Source organism: Bombus fervidus, chromosome 3 (genome assembly GCF_041682495.2).
Source record: "Bombus fervidus isolate BK054 chromosome 3, iyBomFerv1, whole genome shotgun sequence".
Classification (NCBI taxonomy): domain Eukaryota; kingdom Metazoa; phylum Arthropoda; class Insecta; order Hymenoptera; family Apidae; genus Bombus; species Bombus fervidus.
This window is the reverse complement of record NC_091519.1, coordinates 17,825,764-17,847,665: the sequence shown is the minus strand read 5'-3', so window position 1 is coordinate 17,847,665 and position 21,902 is coordinate 17,825,764. Positions and strand designations below refer to the sequence as shown.

Here is a 21,902-nt window from a genome sequence, read left to right as displayed (position 1 = left end):
TGCTTGGCTCCTGACTTGCAACTATGTTTCAGATCTGTAACTCGATTTCAGTCTCTTTCTTTATATAGCCACTCATCGTTTTCTTATTTATTAAATCTTTTTGCTCTTAACTGCGCGTAACGTTCAATATGCAAGGAACGAGGTTGATCCAATCACAGTAGGTTTCCGTTCATACGAATTTCATTCGTTTGAACGAAATTATAGTCTACGCTCGACTAAATGAGCCTACCTGAATCTATTGTACTATGTGTACGCGTACTCTTATTGTACGAGCGGAAGATAATAGGTAGCGGGGAAAATCAATGAGCTGCTGTTATACGAACTCCAATTATATAAACTATTTGTTCTCCGACAATTTCGATGATTAAATCATAAGTGAATATTTCATTAGAAATAAATCACACAGTCCGTGAGATTTATTGACCGAGTATTTAATTAGGAATAAAGAAAGTTTCGTTTCTCTCAGCGATAGAGAAGATATAGAGAAAATTATCAACGTGCGTCGTACACTAGCAGAGATAATAGGAAAATATAAAAGAACCGTTCATTATCTACGTATCTAGAGAGAAAAGAGGAAACCTCTAGCATAATTAAAGAATAATATCCGTAATCGATGCTGAGATATAAATAGAAGATACATAGGTTATTCGAATTCATACGTAGGCATGATTTTCAGCTGACCAAAAGCGAGAAAAACGAGGAGGAGAGCGCGTGGTTAAAAAATTCAGCACGCGTACGCGGTCGCGCGAAGGAAGAGAGTGAAAAGGGCAGTGGGGGAGCGACAGCTCGCCGAGGGAGAGGCTTTTTCGTAAGCGACGATAAATATATTTCCAAACGTATACGAAACGGCCTGGAACGGCGGCGTGCTGCTGCTACCTACCAGTGCTGGCGACTGACCCATTTGTGAAACTCGCGCGACTCGCGTTGCCACACACCTTCTGCCGTGCGCGCGCTCGATTATTACAACACTTTTACGAATTACACGGGCCCGGCGAGCCCGTACCGCGGCACGACAGGGCCGTATTATTTTTCTTACTTTTGTAAATCGCTCGAATCGAAAATACCTAACGTCCGATCGCCAAACAATCGCCAATTTCAAATGTAGACATTGTACGCGGAAGATTCGTTACGTTGAGATTCGCGCAAAGAATTGCAGATAACCTGCACAGAAACAATTAACGTGGCCACCTCCAAGAAAACACCTTCGTTTACGTTATCTTCGAATCTTCTCATACTCCGTTTCTACGTCTCTTTATCTGCATACCGATTTACTCATAACCTCGTAACAGTACCTATACGATTGTGTTGCATTAGAACCGCGGTTCTTGCCTTTCCAACAATACCTGTTCTCCTCGTGTCCCAGGATTCTTCCATTATTTTTATTTCCTCCCTGTTTCCCGTTCCACGAAACGATTTTAATTAGGTTTTCATCGTATCTTCGGTACTACCGTCTCTCCCGAGAATTAATACGTCTACCACGGCGATTAAGGGCACGATCGCGTTAGAAGGAGAACGATTTCAAAGTAATTCCTGTCTTATTTTCCTTTCTTTTCTTTATTACGATCGACAGGAGAAGCGTATAGCAGAGAGCAGTTCCTGAAAATGGTTCGCGTGATAACGCCTTGAAACGAAGCTGTTGCGCTCCGACTGGCGACCGACTACAAAGGCCTTTGTACGATTTCGTGGCGAGAGCTACGTAGTAGAAGCCGGTATCGGTCAGAGCCCTCGGTGTAAGCGGCTTTATCGAGCACACGCGATACACGGCCCGATAAAACGCGTATCGACTCGTGTAATTTGCCGCCTGCATTTTTCCCTGGCGAGGCCAGCTCCGTTGCGAACGAAACGGCTCTCCTCTTTCAGCCGACTGAATTTTTCACTCGCCACAGACAACTTTGACTTTCTATCTCCGATGCAGAAAGACCAAGCGGTACCAAGGTGGCTTGGCTGATTGGTAGAGAGCGGCCCTGCGCGTTGACCCGGTCGATGTTTTTGGAAAGACTCGTAACGGAGAAAGGGCACGTGCCTTTCGATGTTGGGGACATGTAACACCGAAGAATTTCGAAAAGCTGGCCCCGATGTTTCAGCTAAAAGCGAACATAGTAAAAAGATTCAGAATGCGTTCAAGTTGTTTGCTAAAAAAGTCATTCGAACTTGATATGCTCCAGTTTGATTCCGATCGATATCGTCGAAGTTCCTTGTGGGTGAAAAATGGTTCAAACTCGATGCGAACCAATTCGACTTCTGTCTCACTCGAGCCAATATCGTTGAATTAATTTAACTCGTAATTGAGATAAGATGACAATAACCGTTGTCCGTGTCTGTATAATATTTGTTTCATGGATTTCTAAACAATTTTATCTACGTGATAAAGCGATGACGTCGTGCGAGGTACGGATTAAACGGTACAAAAATGAGAGTAGCTACAATTTTCATCATAAATTCTACGACGTATTTCGGACGATCCAAGTTTCCGTTCGAACGAAACGAGAATAACCTACGAAGACCTCGATTTCCGAACTGATCCGATTGTGCTCTGAACATTAAATCCGGCAGCGTTCTTAAATTCGTTCTCGTATCCCGGGAAGCGATGGAAAAATAAACGGAGGAAGTCTGGGAGGCGAACGTCGATAGCTACGTCCGCGCGTATTGCGCAAGCGGATCGTTCGCTTGGCAAATTGACATTTTCCGTGCGAACAGCGCCGGAACGCGGACTTTTGTGTACACGAGAGCAGAAGAGGAGGTACACATGCGGCGAGCGGCGTGTATACACGCAGGAACGTAGCTCGCGCGAAGGTCGTGGGATTGGAAGCTCGTCTCTTTGTAAAAGGCAAAGACGCGCGGATTTCCAGAAAGGAGAGCCTTTGAGACGAGCCGCGACGTGGGTAGAGAGATCTCTGCTGCTGGTCAGATCCACGGAGAAAGAAGAGATTTCGCCAGTGAAAGACGCGCGAGAAGGAGAAGAATCGAAGAGACTCGCAACCTACGTGCGAACGGGAAAGGGAGATGGTAAACGTGTGTGTTGGCTTCAGAACTTATCAGGAACGCGTTTCGTCACTGATCCACCTTTTTCTTTTCTCTTGCGCGTGCTTGGGAAACGTTGTTCAGCTTGGACGGCAGTGAACGCTGATCCGAGAGACGGTCTTCCGATGAAAAGGGTTGTGCGACGACGCGAAAGAAAAGAATTCCATTTTCTGAGACGCCTTTTGCAATCGACCAAAGGAGGCAGAGAGCTCTTCGGTTCGTCGTATCTTCTTCTTTATCGTTTTATATCTTTTATCTATTTGGTTAATATCTTGAGAAAATTGTAAAAAGTCGTCTAAAGATTAGGTTAAAGGAATCGGAGTGAGGGTAACGCGATTCGTTCGACGAGAGTATAAATTTCGTACACGGTTGAGAACCGTAGAGGGATTAATTGGTTCCCACATTCCGGGTACACGGGCGAAACTTGTTAATCAGGCTGAAATATTCGAACGGCTGGTCGGTGCATTAGAAAATGTTTCGATCACAAAGAGAGCCAGACCCCTTTGTTGCCAATGGAAGGTTGGAGCCGTGACTGCGCACGGGCCATTTCGTCGTCTCTGTCTACGTCCCTCTCGCCGTTGCCTTTTATGATTCGTTTTTATTTATCGTCGAACCCGAAAGTCTGGTTCACAATGGTCCCGTACGCGGTATGCGGGCTGGTAGTCGTTGTTTGTCCCGCCTTCTTCGTCCCTCTCCAATCTCGTCCCTGTGTTTTTTTTTTTTTTTCTTCTCTTTTTACCACGAAGAAACGGGACGACCGTCTCGAAACGAGAAACGGACGCGAGCAGAGATGAAAAATCGACGCGGAGGGGCCCCCTCGTTGCGAAATCGTTTTTCTGGCTCACTGTTACGAGATCAGGACGATGCCTATCTTTTAACGAATTTGCATCCAGCGACCTTTCCGCTTCGCCTCGCTCCGTTACCGATCTCTCCGACTAGATCGCGATCGATGGGTCGCGTCGTGAGCCGATATTCGTAATTTGCCAGCCGACTAACGCTCTGCTTTCCCTTTCCACGCTGTGCAAAGGTTGGTTCCGAGAGACCAGGCGATTTTCTGTTTCGCCATCCTCGCAAAAAGCCTATTCGCGCAACGTCTATTTAAACGAGACCGCGAATCGTCGTTGGATGCAACTTGAAATTACGGCAGAAGACGATCCGCCTGGGCACGTAACGTCGAGCGTGTTTAACTGGTTGGACGATAACTGGTTAATTCGATGGCAAACAGCCTGTTTCTAGTCGTTTCAGCGTTTCTTCGCTCTTTCTCTACCTCCCTCCCGAGAATCCTTGGCTCGAACCCGCTCCAGCGTGTTTTTCGTAACGCATCGCGCAACGCTTCGATCGACAGGTTTCCTTTTTGAATTCTCGGTCGAAGGCTTCTCTTTCACCGAGGCCCTCCGCGGACGCTTTCGCAAAAGTTTGGAGCGGCGCAGTTTCGCAAATTTCAGTCACATATTCGCGGTCCTCGGCTCCTTTACAATTAGTGAAAGGAGAACTCGCGCGTGGTTTCGACACGTTGTCGACAAAATGCTCGAACGATCGGGCATCTGAATTCGTTTCGATCGCCGCTCTCCACTTTTGCCTCCTGAAATTTCATATCGAATCGCGGTAATTCGATTCTCCATAGATTCCTTCCATTCGATCTCACTTCTCGCGATTCGTTCGCAGATTTGCATTCTGTGTTACAACAACAATGCTATCGGTTTAGATGAGTCGTTCGATCGTCGTAGAAGTTTGTAAGTTACTCCCGTCCGATCGTTGAAAATTATCTACCTATATCGTCGTCAGGCTAGTTCGTAAGTACAGTGCGCTCGCGAAACAATAAGATTCGAAAGGGAAACTAGAAAACGAGGACACCGCGATCTCGTAATTTTCATCCTCCTCTCCACGGACGAAAGATCATACTACCATAAGAAGCTCGATGGCGGCAGGTCGCGTTTATTGCAATCGATGATCGTCTTGACTCACTCCTAGGGAATGTTAGTGACGTCGAAAGCCGTTTCGCAGGAGAAACTTATTTAAATCATATGAGCGAAAAACTAACGGTATCTTACGTCATATATATTCCACCAAATCGATGAATATCAACGACGTTGATCGGTCGGAGAAGAACTGGCCGTTTCTTCGAAGACGGCGAATCGTTGTTGCAACTATATAAGAGAGCTTGTAAAGTATCGTCGAATCAACTTGGTAAATTGAAAACAATCCAGAAGACTGGCACGAAGAATGAACGAAGAGCAGAGAATAACTTTAGAATAAGTGGCTTATGCAGGCTCGTGTCTCGTTGACCGTCAGACGATGCAGAGAAGAAGGAGAAGAAGGCTCGTTTGGTCCGTTGAGTCTGTGGCAGAAGGGTCCAGATATGCTGCAGGTTCCAGACAAAGAGGACAAAGGCCCAGATCTGGCCGCGCCTGTGGTGGCCGCCTCGAAAGAATTTCACCACATAGAGAGCGGTGTAGAGAGAGAGGAGAAAACACGTAGAACGCGGCGTTCGTGTTCGTGATAAAGCCGCGAGGCTTCTCGCTGTATGCGTCTCTCGTATACGTGTGCCTCGTCCATGGAATACTTTCACTGGTTTCACGGCCAACAGACACGTTTACACGATGCTAATAATACGCCCGACGCAGCCGTTGGTACCACTTACTCTCCTCGATGGTGTTTCGCGAATCACGATTCTGCACGCGGTTCTTTCCACCAAGTACGTAAGTACGTTTGGTCCTCGGATGCGAGCTTGGTGGAGTTCGATCGGTCGATGAACCTCGTCGAGAACCGATCGATCTTAATTTCTCGATCTTGACCTCGATTGGTCGAGTTCGAAGCTTCGCCGTGTGATTCGAACACGTTCTCGTGGTATTCGACAGGCAAATTGGCACGCCTCCTCGCAACTCGAGCCTTTTGTTAACACGCCAATCGTTTCTTCGCTCTATCTTTGGTTACACGAGAGTTCTTAATTTGGAAATCGACTATGAGGAATCGGAAGAGACATTCGAGAGGCGCCTGCGAAACGTTCGATAAGAAAAGTACAAGCGTTAACCCCTGTCTCCGTGTGCAACGTGGCATAATTGGCACATACAACCAGGAAGAGGAGGGTGCTTGCTATTGTTGTCCTGGTAGCAGGATGTATCGACGACACGTCGCCGCTGCACATCCGCCGGAAGAAGCTTCTCTCTGTCTTCGACGAGGTTGCATTCAGCAACGAACGACCGCTATATCGATACCCCTGATCCCGTTCTCTTTATTCCATCTCCTTTTTTCCCTCTGTCCTCTTTTTGTTTCACAGTGTCGTCGAATTTCTTTTCGCAGAAACTCGACGATACTTGGGAGCAGGTTTTAACGGATCGTCAAACGTAAGATATTTGTTAAAGGCAGAGTAAACGAAGATTAAAACGCTCGACGAGCGGCATCTTTCTCGGCAGGTTTCGTAACTTGGATTCCACCTACGCTCTTCCTCTGCTTTCCAACGGTCAGAGTTGCGAAACTATCTTCAAACAAATTTCTCCACGTCACAGCAGCACGATGTTTGGTGGCTTAGAATTATCTCGTTTCTAAGAACATCTGTTCCGCGTTAACGTTCTGTTGACCGCACGATTATCACGGTCATTCAAAGAAAGATAGTCTTTGTTCAACCGGAGCCAGGTAAAGTCAAGATATCTCAAGGCCTTCCAAAAATTCCAACCGACACGATCGACATGCTAAAAGCTCCGCATTCACGTTTCACGCGTTATCGCGCCACACAGCCTAGTCACGTATAAACCAACCGATTGGATAGAAATAGAAGCAACGAAGGAAATCGACGAGTTCCCGATATGTTTTTACGCATATAGTTACCACAAACGCGTTTCCGGTGATTGCCGTTTTTTTTGTCACGTCATAAATTCTTCGTTCGTAACTTCCGGTTGCATTCCGAGAATCTAACTTCCCCTTCTAACGTGAACCTTCTCCAAGATTTTCAGTAATTCTCCCTAATTTCTACTGGAAAATTTTATCGGTTTCCCGATAGATCCTTTCATCGAGATATTCAGCCAAAGGAAAATTCGATTCTAAGCTTCTTAATTTTTCAACCCATTTAGTACACAGTACCTCTACTGATGCGTATGTCGCATGTTTGAGTCACGCGTTACGTTCTCGCCGTATAGAGCATGTTTTTGTTTCACCGAATATTCATTGTTGTCGCAGAGACAATCGTATCGATAAAAACTTCATGTTTAATATGCAGCCATTCAAAATGAAGGAGGTCTGGAGAAAACTTGCTTTAATTTTCACAACACGCGTAGAACGAGGAAGGAAAAATGCCGTGTCTCGGTCACGGTTGAACAACGACGAAGGTGCTAATGAGCTTTTGGCTATCACGGACACGTGCTGCTAGTTTCTGCTCGTTAAATTAGGTAACAATCGGTGGAGGAACGCACGTTCCACCTCCTCCTCGTCCTGCTTGGTCGTCGCGCGGTTACCTTCGCGGCCACCTTCTTGGCTACCTTACCACCTCCTCTATCCATCCGCTCGTTCCTCTCCCTACCTCGATGGTTCTCCTCTCTGGTGCGTTCTCCGCTCGCTTCGTAGTGGGGTGGTAAGGATGTGTGTGGAAGCCAAGGCACACGGTGGGGTCGGGTACCAGACAAGGTCACGGCTACCAACAGCTAGTTTCTTCTCCGTCTCACCACCTCTTCTCATTCTCTTTCTGCCTGCCCCCGTCCCTTTCCCCTTCGAGGCAAGCAGCCATCTTGGGGAATGTGTAACGTCATCGAATGCACCGAGAATAACAATAAATTATCTCTTGGTCGCCTCTCACCTTCCACCTCCATAGACTTGCCCTCTGTTTCCTTCGTTTCGTCGCACTCTTCCTCGCTCTTTCCGCGATAGCTGCGTTTCAAAGGTAGTATATGCCAGGTATATTCTACCTTTGCAGATTCCTTTCGGTCTTTTTAACGCACGTTCGTTAAAAGCTCCGGGTACTGGAATATCTTAATCCTCGGTTAATTGCGATGGTCGACAGTTTCCTGATAATCCAGACGGAATTTCTTGGTTAATAAACCGTTGTTGGTTCGTTAAACGAGGAGTATCTGGATGTTTCAACGAGAATCGTGGTGGGCTAGGTTCTCTGGAAATCGTTGAAGATTCGTTGGTCTATCTGAAACTCTCGCAGCAGATCTCTCCCTTATTTCCATTCCTCGTCGATAGGGGACGCGATACAGCCCGCGATAATCTCATCGAAAAACAAATTCCAAAGGGACACGCCCGTGGGAAGAGATATACGTCGGTAGACGTCGGAGAACGGTGAGAAGAGAAGGTCCTTCTCCCCTCTTATCCACGATCTCTCTCGATGCCAGATCTTGTTCGCATGAATTCAAGAATAGCACCCCTGAGTCCATACCAACCTACCTTCTATAACATAAGAGATTGTACCTTTCGACTTTCAAATACAAATTCAATTCTAAATCGATAATCAAGACTGATCGATCGGTCCGAGGTAGTGCAGTTCCGAAGAAAGATAGGAATTCCCAATAACGATATGGAGTTCTCGTTTTAACGATCACCCTGATCTCGGCCAAGCATCTCGACGTGGTTATCGCGCGCATAACGTGGTGGGGGTGGCAGAGGCACCTTAATCCAAGAAGGTAGAGACAGAGAGAGAGAGAGAAAGAGAGAGAAAGAAAACAATGGTGATTGTCTCGAAACGTTTACAGCCTAATTATGTGAACATGGGGCCCGGCCATGGTGGAGTAACAATGCTATAACTCGTAACAATGTACGATTGTTCATTGTCTGCCCGTGCCCCTTCGCTTTTCTTCGCGTGTGCGCGCGCAGTCTGCTAACCCCGTCGTGCTAACGTCGCGACTATCTTCAGCCCTTCTTCCTTAAATCACGTATCCTACTCGTAAGCGATTCTCGGCTGAAAACCCTTATTCAGCGAGATTATTTCAGGCCATGATCGATAGATACCGATTACGTAGAAATTACCGAGGCTGCAACTATGTTGGAGAGTCCCGTGACTCATTTCTGCCCAGCCACGTTTGACTCACGTTTTCCACTTACTCACCGATCGAGTCCAGGGTGGAAACAGTTGCGGTGGATCCAAAAATTGCCGGTCTAAATTCGAAACGGTGGCGCACAGTGGCTGACCCATGGATGTACGCGACCTCGAACCTTTCATAGGTTGCTCGTGACTCGTTCCACGAGTTCCTCTCCTTCTCTGGAGGCTGCTGCCGCTCTACCAACATCCGGCCTGTCTTGCAAGGCCACGCAAGATCACAGAAATCGGGTCGTTGAACCGGGCCGATGCTTGTTGCTCCACGATCGAACGAACAGGCGCCAAACGAAGATAAACGCGAGCGCTTGCCTTCGATAGGTTGCGGTTGCTTCTCGATAAGCCGTGATAACACGCCGCTCGGTTCGTTGGTCTTGAAAAGCGAGAGCCTTTCACCTAGCTTGCTTTCTTCCTATTTCTCCTGCGGCGTTCGAAGAAGAATCTAGCAAGATAACGTTTCGAGGTTTGCTTTCAAGAGAAATACAAAGGTAGAATGATGCAGATGCGAGGCAGTTGAGTAAGAAGCAAAGTGCTTCTCGAAACGATTGGGAAAGGAACGACTGGGAACGCGAGCTTCGAAATTGAAATAAATTACAGTTATATAAATTGATTTCATAAAGCGAGATATACGAATTGAAATTTATGGATCCCTCAATTTACGTAATCAGTTTGAATAAATTAGGCACTTCTTGGTAGTGAACCGTGTTTCTCAGCCAAGAGAACCATTTTGTAACGCAACCTTTATAGGATCATCGACGCAAACGATCGTCCGAACGAAAAACACGAGTATCAAACAATTTTCCTTGTAAAATTTCCTTTGTCGATAAACTTTTACCACTACGATGACCTTACGGTAGAAAAATTCTATACTGTATAATTCTTTTACCATTTTCTATTTATAATATTGCCTTTGCCATCCCTAGAATTCTATTCGAGCAACTATAATAGAATAGGCCGCTTGTGTATCTGCCTGTATCAGGCTCTGAAGGGTTAATTTTCCACAGAACACAAGGAGGGACTACGTAACACGAGCAATTTATTCAATTTCTTTTCCTACTTCCGCAATGGCGCCCTCCCTCTTCTATACTCTGTTTCACGTGTTCAACAAGAAGCGTGTATCGCTCCACCAGTCGCTAGTCACTAGACGATTAGCTCTCGCGTCGCGTGATCCCGCCTCGTTACGGGCTCGTCTGGCCGTCACAGTTGTCGGCAAAAAGAACGTTGCCTAAGCAAAGGATAGTTTCTTACCGTGAACTTTGCCTTCCGTTCCACCGGGGAAACCGGTCGCGTTTCCAACGAATGGCCCCGTTCGTCGTCTATTGGATTCTCGTTTTCGAGCGTTCTCGGTACCTGGGTCACGAGCAATATGGTAATTCCGTTTCTCAGTATTTTATCGAATAAGAAAATTGCTTGGCTGTTGGCAAGAAATAGCTCGTAGAGGAAACGCGCGTAAACAGTTTTTGCAGATAGATATATTTAGAAATAATAACACTTTTTCGTTCTACCTATCAACTACTAGCTTGGTTACGACTATGCGACTCGTGTGTTTAAAGAAACTCATTGAAAGAACCGTTTTTCTTACGCAACGACGAATCACGTTCCTGGTAAATATGTTAACAAGCGAACGTGGAAAACTGATTTGTCATTGACACTACTGAAAGAGATTTAATCTTCTTCTCTCGCTCGTGGAACTCTACAGAATCTTCGGAGACGCGTCGTGTTAAATTAACTCGTTGAAGTATTTTCGTGGAATACTCGGCTGTAGAATTTTCCTCGTAAAATCGTGCGCCAGAGATTGGACACGCGTTGCCACCGGCGATTTCTCGATTCATCTTCGAACTTAATTTCCAGTCGGTCGATGAAAAAGTCATCTGGAACGAGAAAAGCTTCGCGCGAATATCCTCCGCCAAGGACACCTTCTTCGCGAACCAGTCCCTCGGTGAAAAAGCGTGCGCGCTCGTCGTCGGCAGCCCGCGAGAAAATCCGCGAGCGGAGAAACGAACCGAGCTCTTCGTCCGCCTTTCGTTTTTCCTTCGACGACGCGGCGCAGTCCTTGAGGAAATCTCGCCCCTATTCTCAATCTCGTCGTTCCGAGCACAGGTGTTCGTCGTCGAACGAAGACAACGCCTCTATCGATAACTAAAAATTAAACTTACTCCTTTTATTTCTTTAATTAACGTTGCGACGATCCGTAACGATGATAGTGTTAACCATTAGCATACAATTACTTGTCTATTTAAGCGTTTCTTTCATCGTTTCTTATTTCTTCTTTTTTTCTTTTTTTTTTTTTTTTTCTTTTTAAATGCCTCAAACTATTGGATTTATCTACAAACGTAACAAGCAGCATATTTTTGTTAATTTTTAATCGCTCTTTGTCAGTTTCTAACTACTTTCGTACTAATTTCTCATTGCTAGGATATTTCTTTAAATTTGACGGAAATATGAAAGAACTCGTTATTGCTTTTCCATTTAGATCGTACAGTAAAGATTTTTTGAACAAGCGAAACTTAAAAGTAACTTAATAGAGCGACTTAGTGTCTTTCACGCGTGAACCAGGTGTTCCACGAGATTTAGCATACTTCCAATGCAAATTTTATTGAGCTGGCAACTAAGGAAATGCGGATTTTGTCAATACCAACTAATGACCAAATCCGCATTCTTTAGTTGCCAGCCCAATAAATGTATATAAAATACATAAAGACGTACAAAGATACGTAAAGACTCGTAATACGTCGAGTATAGTCGCCGAGTATTTGCTAGAAGAGTGGAATATCTGTTTAAGAACCAATTTATCGTGCATTTGGCAACTAAGGAAAAGCGGATCATATGGGCTGGCAACTAAATAAATGCGGCTCATATGGGCCGGCAAGAGATACTACGGTTTCGTTCACTCGATGATTCTCTAAAGAGATTGCGTCGCATTTACATGCGATTGAATAAGCGGACAAAGAAAAACTCGCGACTGGTTGTCTCGCTGTTTTCATACATAGAATTCCATGCTGGTCGTTAGCAACAACTGTCCACTCGTTATTACAATGTTCCACTTCAAGACATTTCCTAATACTTACATACATACAAAAATTGCTTCGATCGATCGTTTCGATCAACCAACTGGCTAGTACATTTAGATAGCGTCTCGATGTTGCACCTGTACCTCCTTCCTGTTGCCATCGTTTGTCGTGCAGCGAGACTCGTTTATCCGTAACACGATCCGTGAGTCCTGCACGTGCAACATGTAAATGCGATGACTTCTCTTTTTATCCGTTCCCGAAGGATAATGAGCAAACGTGTCGGGATATTTCTTTTCTCAAAAATTCTAGCGACAAGTTGCCATACCTGTTCCACGATACGACTATATGTTCCGAACAGGAAAACTCACGTAGAAGAAATCTACGAATAATAGGTCTTTGAGTATTCCTGTTAAATATTTTAGATAGAAAAGACAAGCGAATCAGCAGATACAGCTCCCAAGTGGAAAAAGGAAATTCTCGAAGGTGAAGAAACGCGATCGTCTTCGCGACAGGGCTTAAAAATATCTTTCAACGATCGCGTCTGATCGTCTCTGCACGTGCGCTCGATGCGTGTGCAGTGTAAGCGAGAAGTTGACCCGCGTAACCCATCCTTAAATGCATTTGCAACGCGTGGCGACACCGCCGATGATCTCACTTTCGCGAGCGCGAACAGTCGCGCCGATTTAAGCCTCGAAAAGCGAGAGTGCACGAGACGCCGATTCTCTGAGTCAGTCGAGAAGAAAGAAAGTCTGGAGTCTCTGTAAGTGCCTAAAAACAAAGTCTTAAACGGAGAAACGGCTCGAAAAGAGTCGACGACTCTCCGCAGCCAGATTTCGTCTTCGCGTTTCGTGGAAGCCGATCGAACAAAAAGCCTACGCTGCTGGTTCCTTTCGAGGGAATGCTGTCGAGAAGTCGTTTCTCTCTTGATGGATCGGCGTTGTGAAAACGTACGAGGCACTCGCGATGTCAAGACAAAAGAGGTGGCGGGGTAATTGAAACGAGCCAAAAAAAAAAAAAAAGAAAAAAGAAAGCGCCACGAGGACTCGACTCGGGCCCCCGGGTGCGACTCGAAGAGCAAGGGAATGATCTCGACGAGCCGCCTCGTTCGAAAGAATCAGGCGCGAGAGCAGCTGAGACCCGCTAACGGCCGCCCTGATATTTGACTTCGATCAAGCCGCGAAGATCGGTCCATTGTCTTGGAACTTGCTGTTGGGGCGTGGCACTCGCAAATGAATCGAAATCGAACGATCTATGGTGGAGCGTCCGTTGCAGTCAGAGAAACCAGATCGACGTGGTTCAATTTCCTGCTGAGAGTAGATTCGTTTTCGAGTAATCTTGGGCATATATTTGCTTCGGTTATCGTGGGAAATCGGCGAGAAGTTAAGTAGACTTGTTCGGAACTAGTCGGTCGGACGGCGTGTCCGATGGGAACGTCTGGTACTACTTTGACTCGGCTTGCAACGTAACTTCAATACGGAGACGACGGTAGTCCGCGTTTTACGCGTTAACTCTACTGGAACCACGATTCTCGTGATTTTAACAATTATTACAATCTTAACCGGACATGAACTATTTCAATTCGATCGCAGTACTCTCGAGCAGATGGTAATTTCTGTTCAGTCTACCTCTTCGATTCTCACAATCCGTCGCGAACAATAGAACAGCCAAATATATTCTCTAATTCCCTAAGTCATACTTCTCTTTGTACGTCTGACGAAGTACGCGATTGCGTCAGCCCTTTCGTTCTGGGGGAGCCACGATGATCGCACGGCTCACGCAGATCGGAATAAAGCGATAACCGTCTCGATCTTAATGCAAGGAGTCGCGATCAAGCCGGGAGAAGGCATTGTTTCGGCGCTCCTCGGGTAGGAGGGTGTGGTTCCAGACGGGCGAAATCCTTAAAAGGTCGCGGTCCGCCGTGAAGACCGCAGAAAAAAAAAACGATTCGTGGTGCCCGACAAAAGAGTTCCGCGCGGAAAACGTTCGGCCAGTGGTCTTTATCTGGAAGAGAAGGGCTTTGTCGAGGCAGCTGGTGAACAGGTGTTGACCTGGCCAGCCTCTAGCCGTCAGCTGTTCCGCTTCTAAGCCAACCGACTAAGTTGCAACGCGCGCGGAACAGCCGTTATTTTGCTCGCTAGTTAACGCGAACTGTCGCGGAGAAACCGGCCGTGTCGATTCTTCCTTTTCTCATGCAAATATGCTGTTCCCGCGACACCGAACTTCGCCCGACACTCCGCTTCGTGAACCCTTTCTTTCGTTGGAATTTCTAACATACGGACATTATGTGCATTACGCAAGATGGTGAGATAACTTTCATCGGTGCGATCGTTATCGAGAAAATTGTAGTTGGGAGACGCGTGTTTGTAGCAGAGAATCGTTTCAATTACCATAAAGAACAGTTTTGATTCGTGCGAACGAAATAGCAACTTCGATACGACGAAATGTCTAGATTCGAGTTCTGACCTACTATTTATTTCGGTTAAATTCGACTCGCTAATTGCCACGTTTTAAATACACCAATTAAGAGGATTAGGAGCTTCCCTGGAGAGTACATTAGTGGATTGATCTGTCCGATAAATCCTCATCACCTTTCTAAATGGAAGTAAATGCAATTAACAACGTTAACTAACGAAATATCGCGAGTACGATGACGCAAGAAATAGAGAACGATACAAATACCAACGTTACGTTTCTAATTTTTTTTTGATTAATATACGCGAACAAAATCTTTTGTTTGAACGTTATCGCCGCGAAAGAAAGTTTCAAGTATTCGTTTAATATTTTTAGTCGCCGTTTCTTTCATCTAGATCCTACGATTTAATGAAATTTAAAGAGTCGTTCAAGTACTTGTCGCATTCATAAATCTCTTAATGTGCCAACTGTTTTTCTTATTCGAATTATCTTCTTTGAAAAAACGAAGGCGTAAAAGATCAAATGATATTCGTATCGCCTTGTGAAGAAAGAAATGTCTGTTTATCGTTTGTCAGGAAACGAACGTTATTGAGATTGTACACGTGTCGCGAGAGCTCGACACGTCGGCCGAGAATAACGACGCGTAACGCGGCGTCGTTTCACTATCATTGAGCGCAATTGACATCTTGCTGGCCGACGCTCAGTACCGGTTGGCAACCGGCTCGTCGATGGCTGGCAGTGCCGTGCGCGACTAGCCGTGTCCGTGGCTCTTCTCTCTCGTTCGTGTTTGATCGATCTGAGTCGTGCGTTTCCACGCCGATAACCGCCTTATCCACTTGCGGAAAGCTCGCTGGAAAGCTCCGTAACCCCGCACGGTAGACGCCTTTAACCGTTCCTATTACACTTAATACTCGTCGCGTGACGCTCGCTAATGCTATAAGGAGAAATTTGTTTCTACCCCTTTTGCTTAGTCGATACAGCTAACTTATGGATCTGTGATTATAGCACGAGTTCTAAAAGAGATTTATCGCGATCAAAAGACGCAAGTATCGCAATAGAGGTTTCCGTGATTTCGGAGAAATCGATCGACGGTCCATTGATCGATCGAACGCGAGAAAAAATGATCCTAGCGTAAATATAGTTCTTCGATAATTATCGGCTCGAAGCGTCTTTTCGTAATTTATATATTTCGTATTTTATAGAAATTTCAAGCAGGTTCGCCGAATCCCACCTTTTTGTTCACCTAATCGAAGCACACTTGTCTATACGAACAGGTAGTAAAAACCTGTTAATCCGGTGAAAACAGGTGAAACGTGTCTCATTTCAGGCTTCGAGACGTAAAACTGAAGGGATCTGCGACGCCCGCCGGATTTTTTCCCGAGCATTTTTGTCGGTCTATTTTGCAGCTGAGGGGTGGTTTAGCCTCTGTCTCTGTCTCTCTCTCGCACCCTCGTACTCTCGCTCTTCCCCTCTCGATGGTAGTTGTCGATGTTAGAGGGGTCCAGAGAGGCTGAGGGAGCACGAGGGGGGGATGGTAGTAGATTTGGGGGTTGGACCCGTGTCGAGAGTGAGAGAGAAAGAGAGGGTGAGAGAGGTGGGGCAAAGGTGATCCCCGCGGATCAATACCGCCGTCGGTCGGCAGCCTCCAGCCTGCTCCAACGACCGATGCTCTCGTGTTTCCTCTCGAATCTCGAAATCGAATGCCATTCGGTACACTCGCTCCGAGAAAATCATTCTTGAATGTACGCGACTCACCGTGCTCAATATTCTCGGCAAATCCGGAGTTCGTTTCGTCGGAGACTCGATTTTCCGCAGACTTTGGTTTCAGGGTAGAGAACGGTTTCTGTTGGAATCGAACCAGGTGTCTAATTCTTCCATTTATTGTTCACGGCGATTTAAATCTTTTACACGACCCGCGAATCTTTGAGTTTAATTATCCGCGCGATAACAGTTTGTTCGATTCGATTCGTCGACGCTCGTATTTTATATTTGTCAGACAGTTTTGTTTGAGAACTTTGGCAGACTTATATCCTATCGATGATTTAACGTGTCTAGATCACGGCATATTCGCAGTCTACGTGCATTATTTTTTCAAAGAAATCAATTATTCTTTAGAGAAAAGAGGTACAGTAGAGTTTCATTCGTCCGTAACAATGGAAACGGTTCGTAAAAGTTCACACTCGGATAAGTAGATTCAATCACTTCGTACACTAAGTACAATTTCATTCAAATGTACGTATATAGATGTAATTCGTATAAACAAAATTCCACTACGATACGTCAAATCATTTTTGCTAGTTTTAGTTTTCTTCTGTCGAGAATGGCGTAGTCCATTCATTTACGACGAATTTACTTGAAATTAAAAAAAGAAGCAAACTAAACATCAAAACAAGTACCATATCTTCTTCTGGATTTCATCTGCAAACAAAATATCTCGTTGATACGATCTACGGGAATCAGTTCCGCGGATACGCCGGTTGCAAGCCGGTTCTCCGCCGTCTTTTCACAAGGCGCGAAAGTAGCCCGGCTCGAGCGAGCGTGACGAAGCGAACGCTTTAAGTTGGCCGATGAACGACGCTGACGCAACGTACACGCTGGTCGATTACTCGGCTACTTTCTCCTGTTCCGGACAGTCGTAATATTGTTCGCGATTAGCCGGCGTGGCTGACGGAGGCGAACGCCGTTAACGGACCCCAATGAGCGCACGTCAGCAACGACCATGACGACTCGAGGAGAACGAAGGGCGTCTCGTTCGGTTCACGGCTCCGCCGTGAAGCGAATTAAACTCGAGCTTCTTCGACCGCGTCTCCTGTTTCGCGCGGTCCTAACTACTAGTTTCTTCGACCCGTCGATGATTAATTGTCCGCCTTTCGCAATCGTTCAAAGAGGAAACGACGATCAGGTGCTCGCCTTGAACGTAACACGCGAGCAAAATTTCTTTCAAAACTGAATCGACTTTCTAGCTGTTGCAGCAGCGTGGAAACGCGCTGGTTTCATTTAACATCGAACGCTTGAAATTCATGGGATTTCGGAACGATCTAAAAGCGGGTGCGCGTTATAACGAGGGCATCGTTGTAATATTTGGGTAGTTGCGAAAGCCAGTCGAGTTTTTGTTCCATGTTAATATGCGGAATAATGTTTCGGACAATGGCACGGTTCACAAGGGACCTTGAACTCTTCCACAGACTTCCAAGGATGCATCGTCTGAGAAAGAGAATTTCCGCTCCTGGAAATTAGGTGTTCGATGTAATTTCTGCACGCGTAAACTCGTCCCACAACTCCTAACGAACGACTCTGGCGTCGAGAGGTAGAGCGCTGTTCGACTCGCGATGAGGACAAGCACCGTTCGATAAAATTTGTGAGAAAATCATCGAAAACCCTGTTTATTTACTCGATGATTATAAAATATTCGTTCGTCTGTATCTTTCAGTGGATTTCCCGCGTAGATTTCTTTTAGCGTGTGTAATAATCTCGGGAAGCAAATCAGAGCCGGATTCAGGATGTCAGTGTCCGGTATCCGTGGCCGGAAGCGTGCCATGGTTCACGGATACGACCAAACCAAGATCGAGACGAAATAATGGAATAGGAAAAACTAGAACGATCTCGTGGCGCTATAGACGTGTTTCGTCTCTGTTCGTTTTCTGAAGCGTGGATCGTTCTCTCGTCGCTTGTATCTCACGTTCTGTCACTTCGAACATGCAACTGATTAAGAGTCGCGAGAAAAAGCACGACCATCGTTGCGCTGAAAGACGCGCGGTCCGGTCTGTCGGATTGGAGCTCGAGAACGAGCAATGTCGACGATTCGAGATCAACTCGAAGTGAGCTTACACTCCTTTTCTCTCAGAACGTTAATCTCGCGTTAATCGCAGCGGTCCAGTCGATGGTTAACCTTTAATTGAAACGAACGTTAATCCACGATAGGTCGACGCGTTTCTCCACACTGATTTAAGTGGATTTCCAGAACGAATGGAATTACAACGGCATTAATGGAACATCGAGCCTGGCGAGACTTGCTTCTCGAAATCGGTGCCTTTCCGGCTAGCTCCACGATGAAACGTAATTCCTCGCCAGCGTTCGTTATCAGCCAGCCACGGCCTTCCACAGACCTCGAAATTTACGTCGAGCGACTCTTTTATCTTGACTGCTTGGTCAACGTAATCGCGGTCGACGATTAATTCGACGAAATCGAGATATCGACGAGGAACTGGTTCTTGTCGCGACAAATAGCGTCGTGATTTAATTTCAGAAACCATCTTAACGCATTTGTCCTAACGCGTACGTAGACACACGATTGCCGTAGCAGGTGGGAAAGAGATATTGGAAAAGAGAAATTTGTTTAATCAACGTCCGATAGAAAGCGACGATTTTCCGCTGGTCGAAGGATCAGCGAGCTTAAAATCCTCCTCTCCGTTCGGTTCGTAAAACCCCGGTGGGCTGCGGTGACACGAAAATCCGCAAGCTGGAAGCTCCTGTAATCCATTGCTCGGTGCCGGTGTGTTACGTGTCGCGATATTGTCCCCGTCGAACGTGCGTCGCGGAAAACGTACGAGACATGTTACAAGCTGTGCCGGGCAGCGTTTTCTGCGCTTCGGGACGATGTCTCGTTTTCGCGGTGCAATTTATGCGCGATATCAAACAAGGCGACGAGCTACACAACTGAACGGCCGCAAACACGATACGCAACGAATTTATTAGAATATTATTCGACACGATCACCACGGTAATAAATATCACGATACAACGTGCAATTTAATCGTTCTAGCGGACTTCAATTCGATCTGTACTTGCAATACCTATCAACGAACATACGATCTTGATCGTCTATGCATTCTTGCGCTATACCATGCTTTATCTCTCACAAAGCGGTGTACCAATCTAACACGATATAAAATCCATTCCAAATGAAACTTGATATAGTGCAACGTTACTACAAAATCCTTCGTTAGTTCAACCGCGAGAAACTTAAACGACAAAATATGACTGCCAATCGAAAGAGAAATTCAGGCCATCGCGAAAGACCAGAAAGCGAACGAGCAGAGGGAGAGATAAACACTCTAAGGATTAGTAGTCGCGTGATAGTGCTTTCCCTGTGAGAAATCGATCCCCTAGTGTGTCCCCTGAAGTCGCGTCGATGAGAAGACAATTAACTAACCAGGTTTTTCCACTGTGTTCGCGTTGCAGGTACAAAGCGAATCGTTGCGTGAGCGGGGGCGGTGGCCGCGGAAACAGTGCGACTGGCGGTACCGGAGGCGGTCTAGGTAACGGAGGCAGCGGCCGCGGGGGCGGCGGGGGCGGTAGCCCCGGTAGGGGCGGCGGAGGAGGCGGAGGAGGCGGCGGCGGAGGAGGCGGCGGAGGAGGCGTTGGAGGAGGCGGAGGTCGCGGCGGAGGAATAGACGGTGGCGCGGTACCTGCTACGCCACCGACCATCAGCCGTTACCACCACCGCTACCATCATCACCATCACCATCATCATCGTAATCACGACCACGTCACCACGACCACCACGGCGGACGCCACTACCATCACTGGCGTCGCCTGGCACCTCAGGCACAAACTACCCCTTGGAAAACAGTGCCTCGAACATCGTCTTCAGCACCGGCATCACCATCGGTCCCCCTATCGGGCCGTAAACATGGGCCAAAAGATTTCAGGTTAGGAACACACCTTTCTTCGAACCACGATCAAAATATACGATCAGTCGACCACGATGATTTCGGGTGTCTGCGTTCGGCGCGAGAGTTCTTCTGGGTGGGTGAGAGGGATCGAGCGTGGGCGTCGAGAACCGGTTCACGCGTCGAAGGTAACTTTGGCTGGATGATACATCGAGAGATTAGGGTTAAATAACTCTTTCCTATAGCTTGTAGGTGGTTTCATGTAGTATTGTTGAGTTTGAGCTACATTTTCCAATGCTGCATTCATCAACCGTATAAATCGAAACATAGGAAAAGTTCGATGATCGTGTAACAATTGTTTGTTCTTTTTGTTTTTTTTTTTTTTTGTTAATTTACTTCAACTTCTTCTTCAACTCGTGGAAGTAAATTATTCGTTTCTTGAAAATTGAAGATTAAATCGCGTACTTATATAACGAGATTAAGAAATTAACGAAAGGCGTGTTGCATCGGTTTAATTTCTGAAAGGCTCGTTCGTTGATTAAAATAGCATATGGAGTAGAGTAATATCGTAAAGTTCAGATTATCTAGGACAAGCAGATAATTTAGCTATTATTGTTTGAGGATACGTAGTACACGAGTTTAGTAGGTTTAGTAGCTTTCTAACGCAGCAGCGTTATATGATGCAATACAGCGTCGAGACCGAGTCTAAGAGGTTGATTCACCTCGTCGGACTTCGTCCAGGGTCAAGGCCTTTGACCGCTCTCGATTTTACCTACCTGCTCTCAGGTAGAAGCTCGAACAGGTCCTCGAGACCGAGATTCTATCCTCTGGCGAAGCCCGCTGTGTATAAAATACCGAGCTGAGAGGAGAGTTCAACCCAGCAACACCCAGTAGTTTGATAAATTTTTAATACCGCGAAACAAAAAGTTTGCTGATTAAACTTATCTCATTGAAAGTTAGCATTCGAACGGTTCTCCTCCTTTTTTTTTTTTTTTTTTTTTTTTTTTATCAAGCATCCAAGCATTCTCTTTATATCCCCATCGAAAAGATGTCCAACATGTAAATTTCAATTCGTTCGCGGGAGCTTTGCCAACAAAACCTACATTACTAAACACGAACTAGGCACTATTACGAACTCTGTAATTATCCAGCTGGTATAAATATCCTCGATAATTAGCCAATTAAATTTCCGATTCTGATTAAAAGGATGGCCGGATCGTTAAAAGAAAAATCTCGCGGAGACCGTTTGTCGCCATGAATCAATTCCATAGATCGTGTAGAGCTTCCCATCGCGCGTCCCTCTGTCATGATTTACACTGGCCATTTGCCCGCTTCCGGAGATTCATTCTATGTCTCGGTGGCGCGATCGTGCAACGACCCTCTCTCCCTGTGTCCGCCGAGCCTGGCCGCTTGTCTTTTCGGGAAATTTGTCGCCCTCGACCGCAGCCAATTCGCAGCTCAGCTGCACCCGTGAAATTTACGAGGCAAGCATACATGGCGGTGAGCTGTGTGACACGGCGAGGGCTACCGTTGGTATCTCGTAGAGTGGGGGGAAAAACTCGACAGTACCAGGTCCAGGGTGTCTCGGTGTCTCGGGACAACAACGAAAAAAAGACAAAAAGAAGATGTACTCGACGAACGCGTCGAACCTCAAAGAAGAGAAAGAGAGCCGAAAGGTCGTCTGGAGCCGGATACACGCAAGTTCGTGAAAGAGCCTTTCTATCAGTACCCCTCGGTTTTTTGGCCACAAGTGGAAGCAAGACGGACGCGTAGACCCTTTGAAATTCTCGCGCTCCTTTCCAGAACCCTCGTTTCAGAACCCTC

At 46.3% G+C, this 21,902-nt stretch overlaps 1 protein-coding gene across 8 annotated transcripts in view; it reads left to right on the top strand.

Moving 5' to 3' along the window:
* The window catches only part of LOC139985651 (protein gustavus-like), a 186,838-nt gene that overhangs the window by 155,302 nt on the left and 9,634 nt on the right, over positions 1–21,902 (top strand). For all 8 annotated transcript variants that reach the window (XR_011799465.1, XM_072000242.1, XM_072000246.1 and 5 more), the window contains one exon: positions 19,648–20,117. Coding sequence is in view for 7 of the 8 variants with exons in the window: in XM_072000242.1 (XP_071856343.1) it covers positions 19,648–20,117 (470 nt within the window). In the remaining variant the exon portion in view is untranslated. The remainder of the gene's footprint in view (positions 1–19,647; positions 20,118–21,902) is intronic.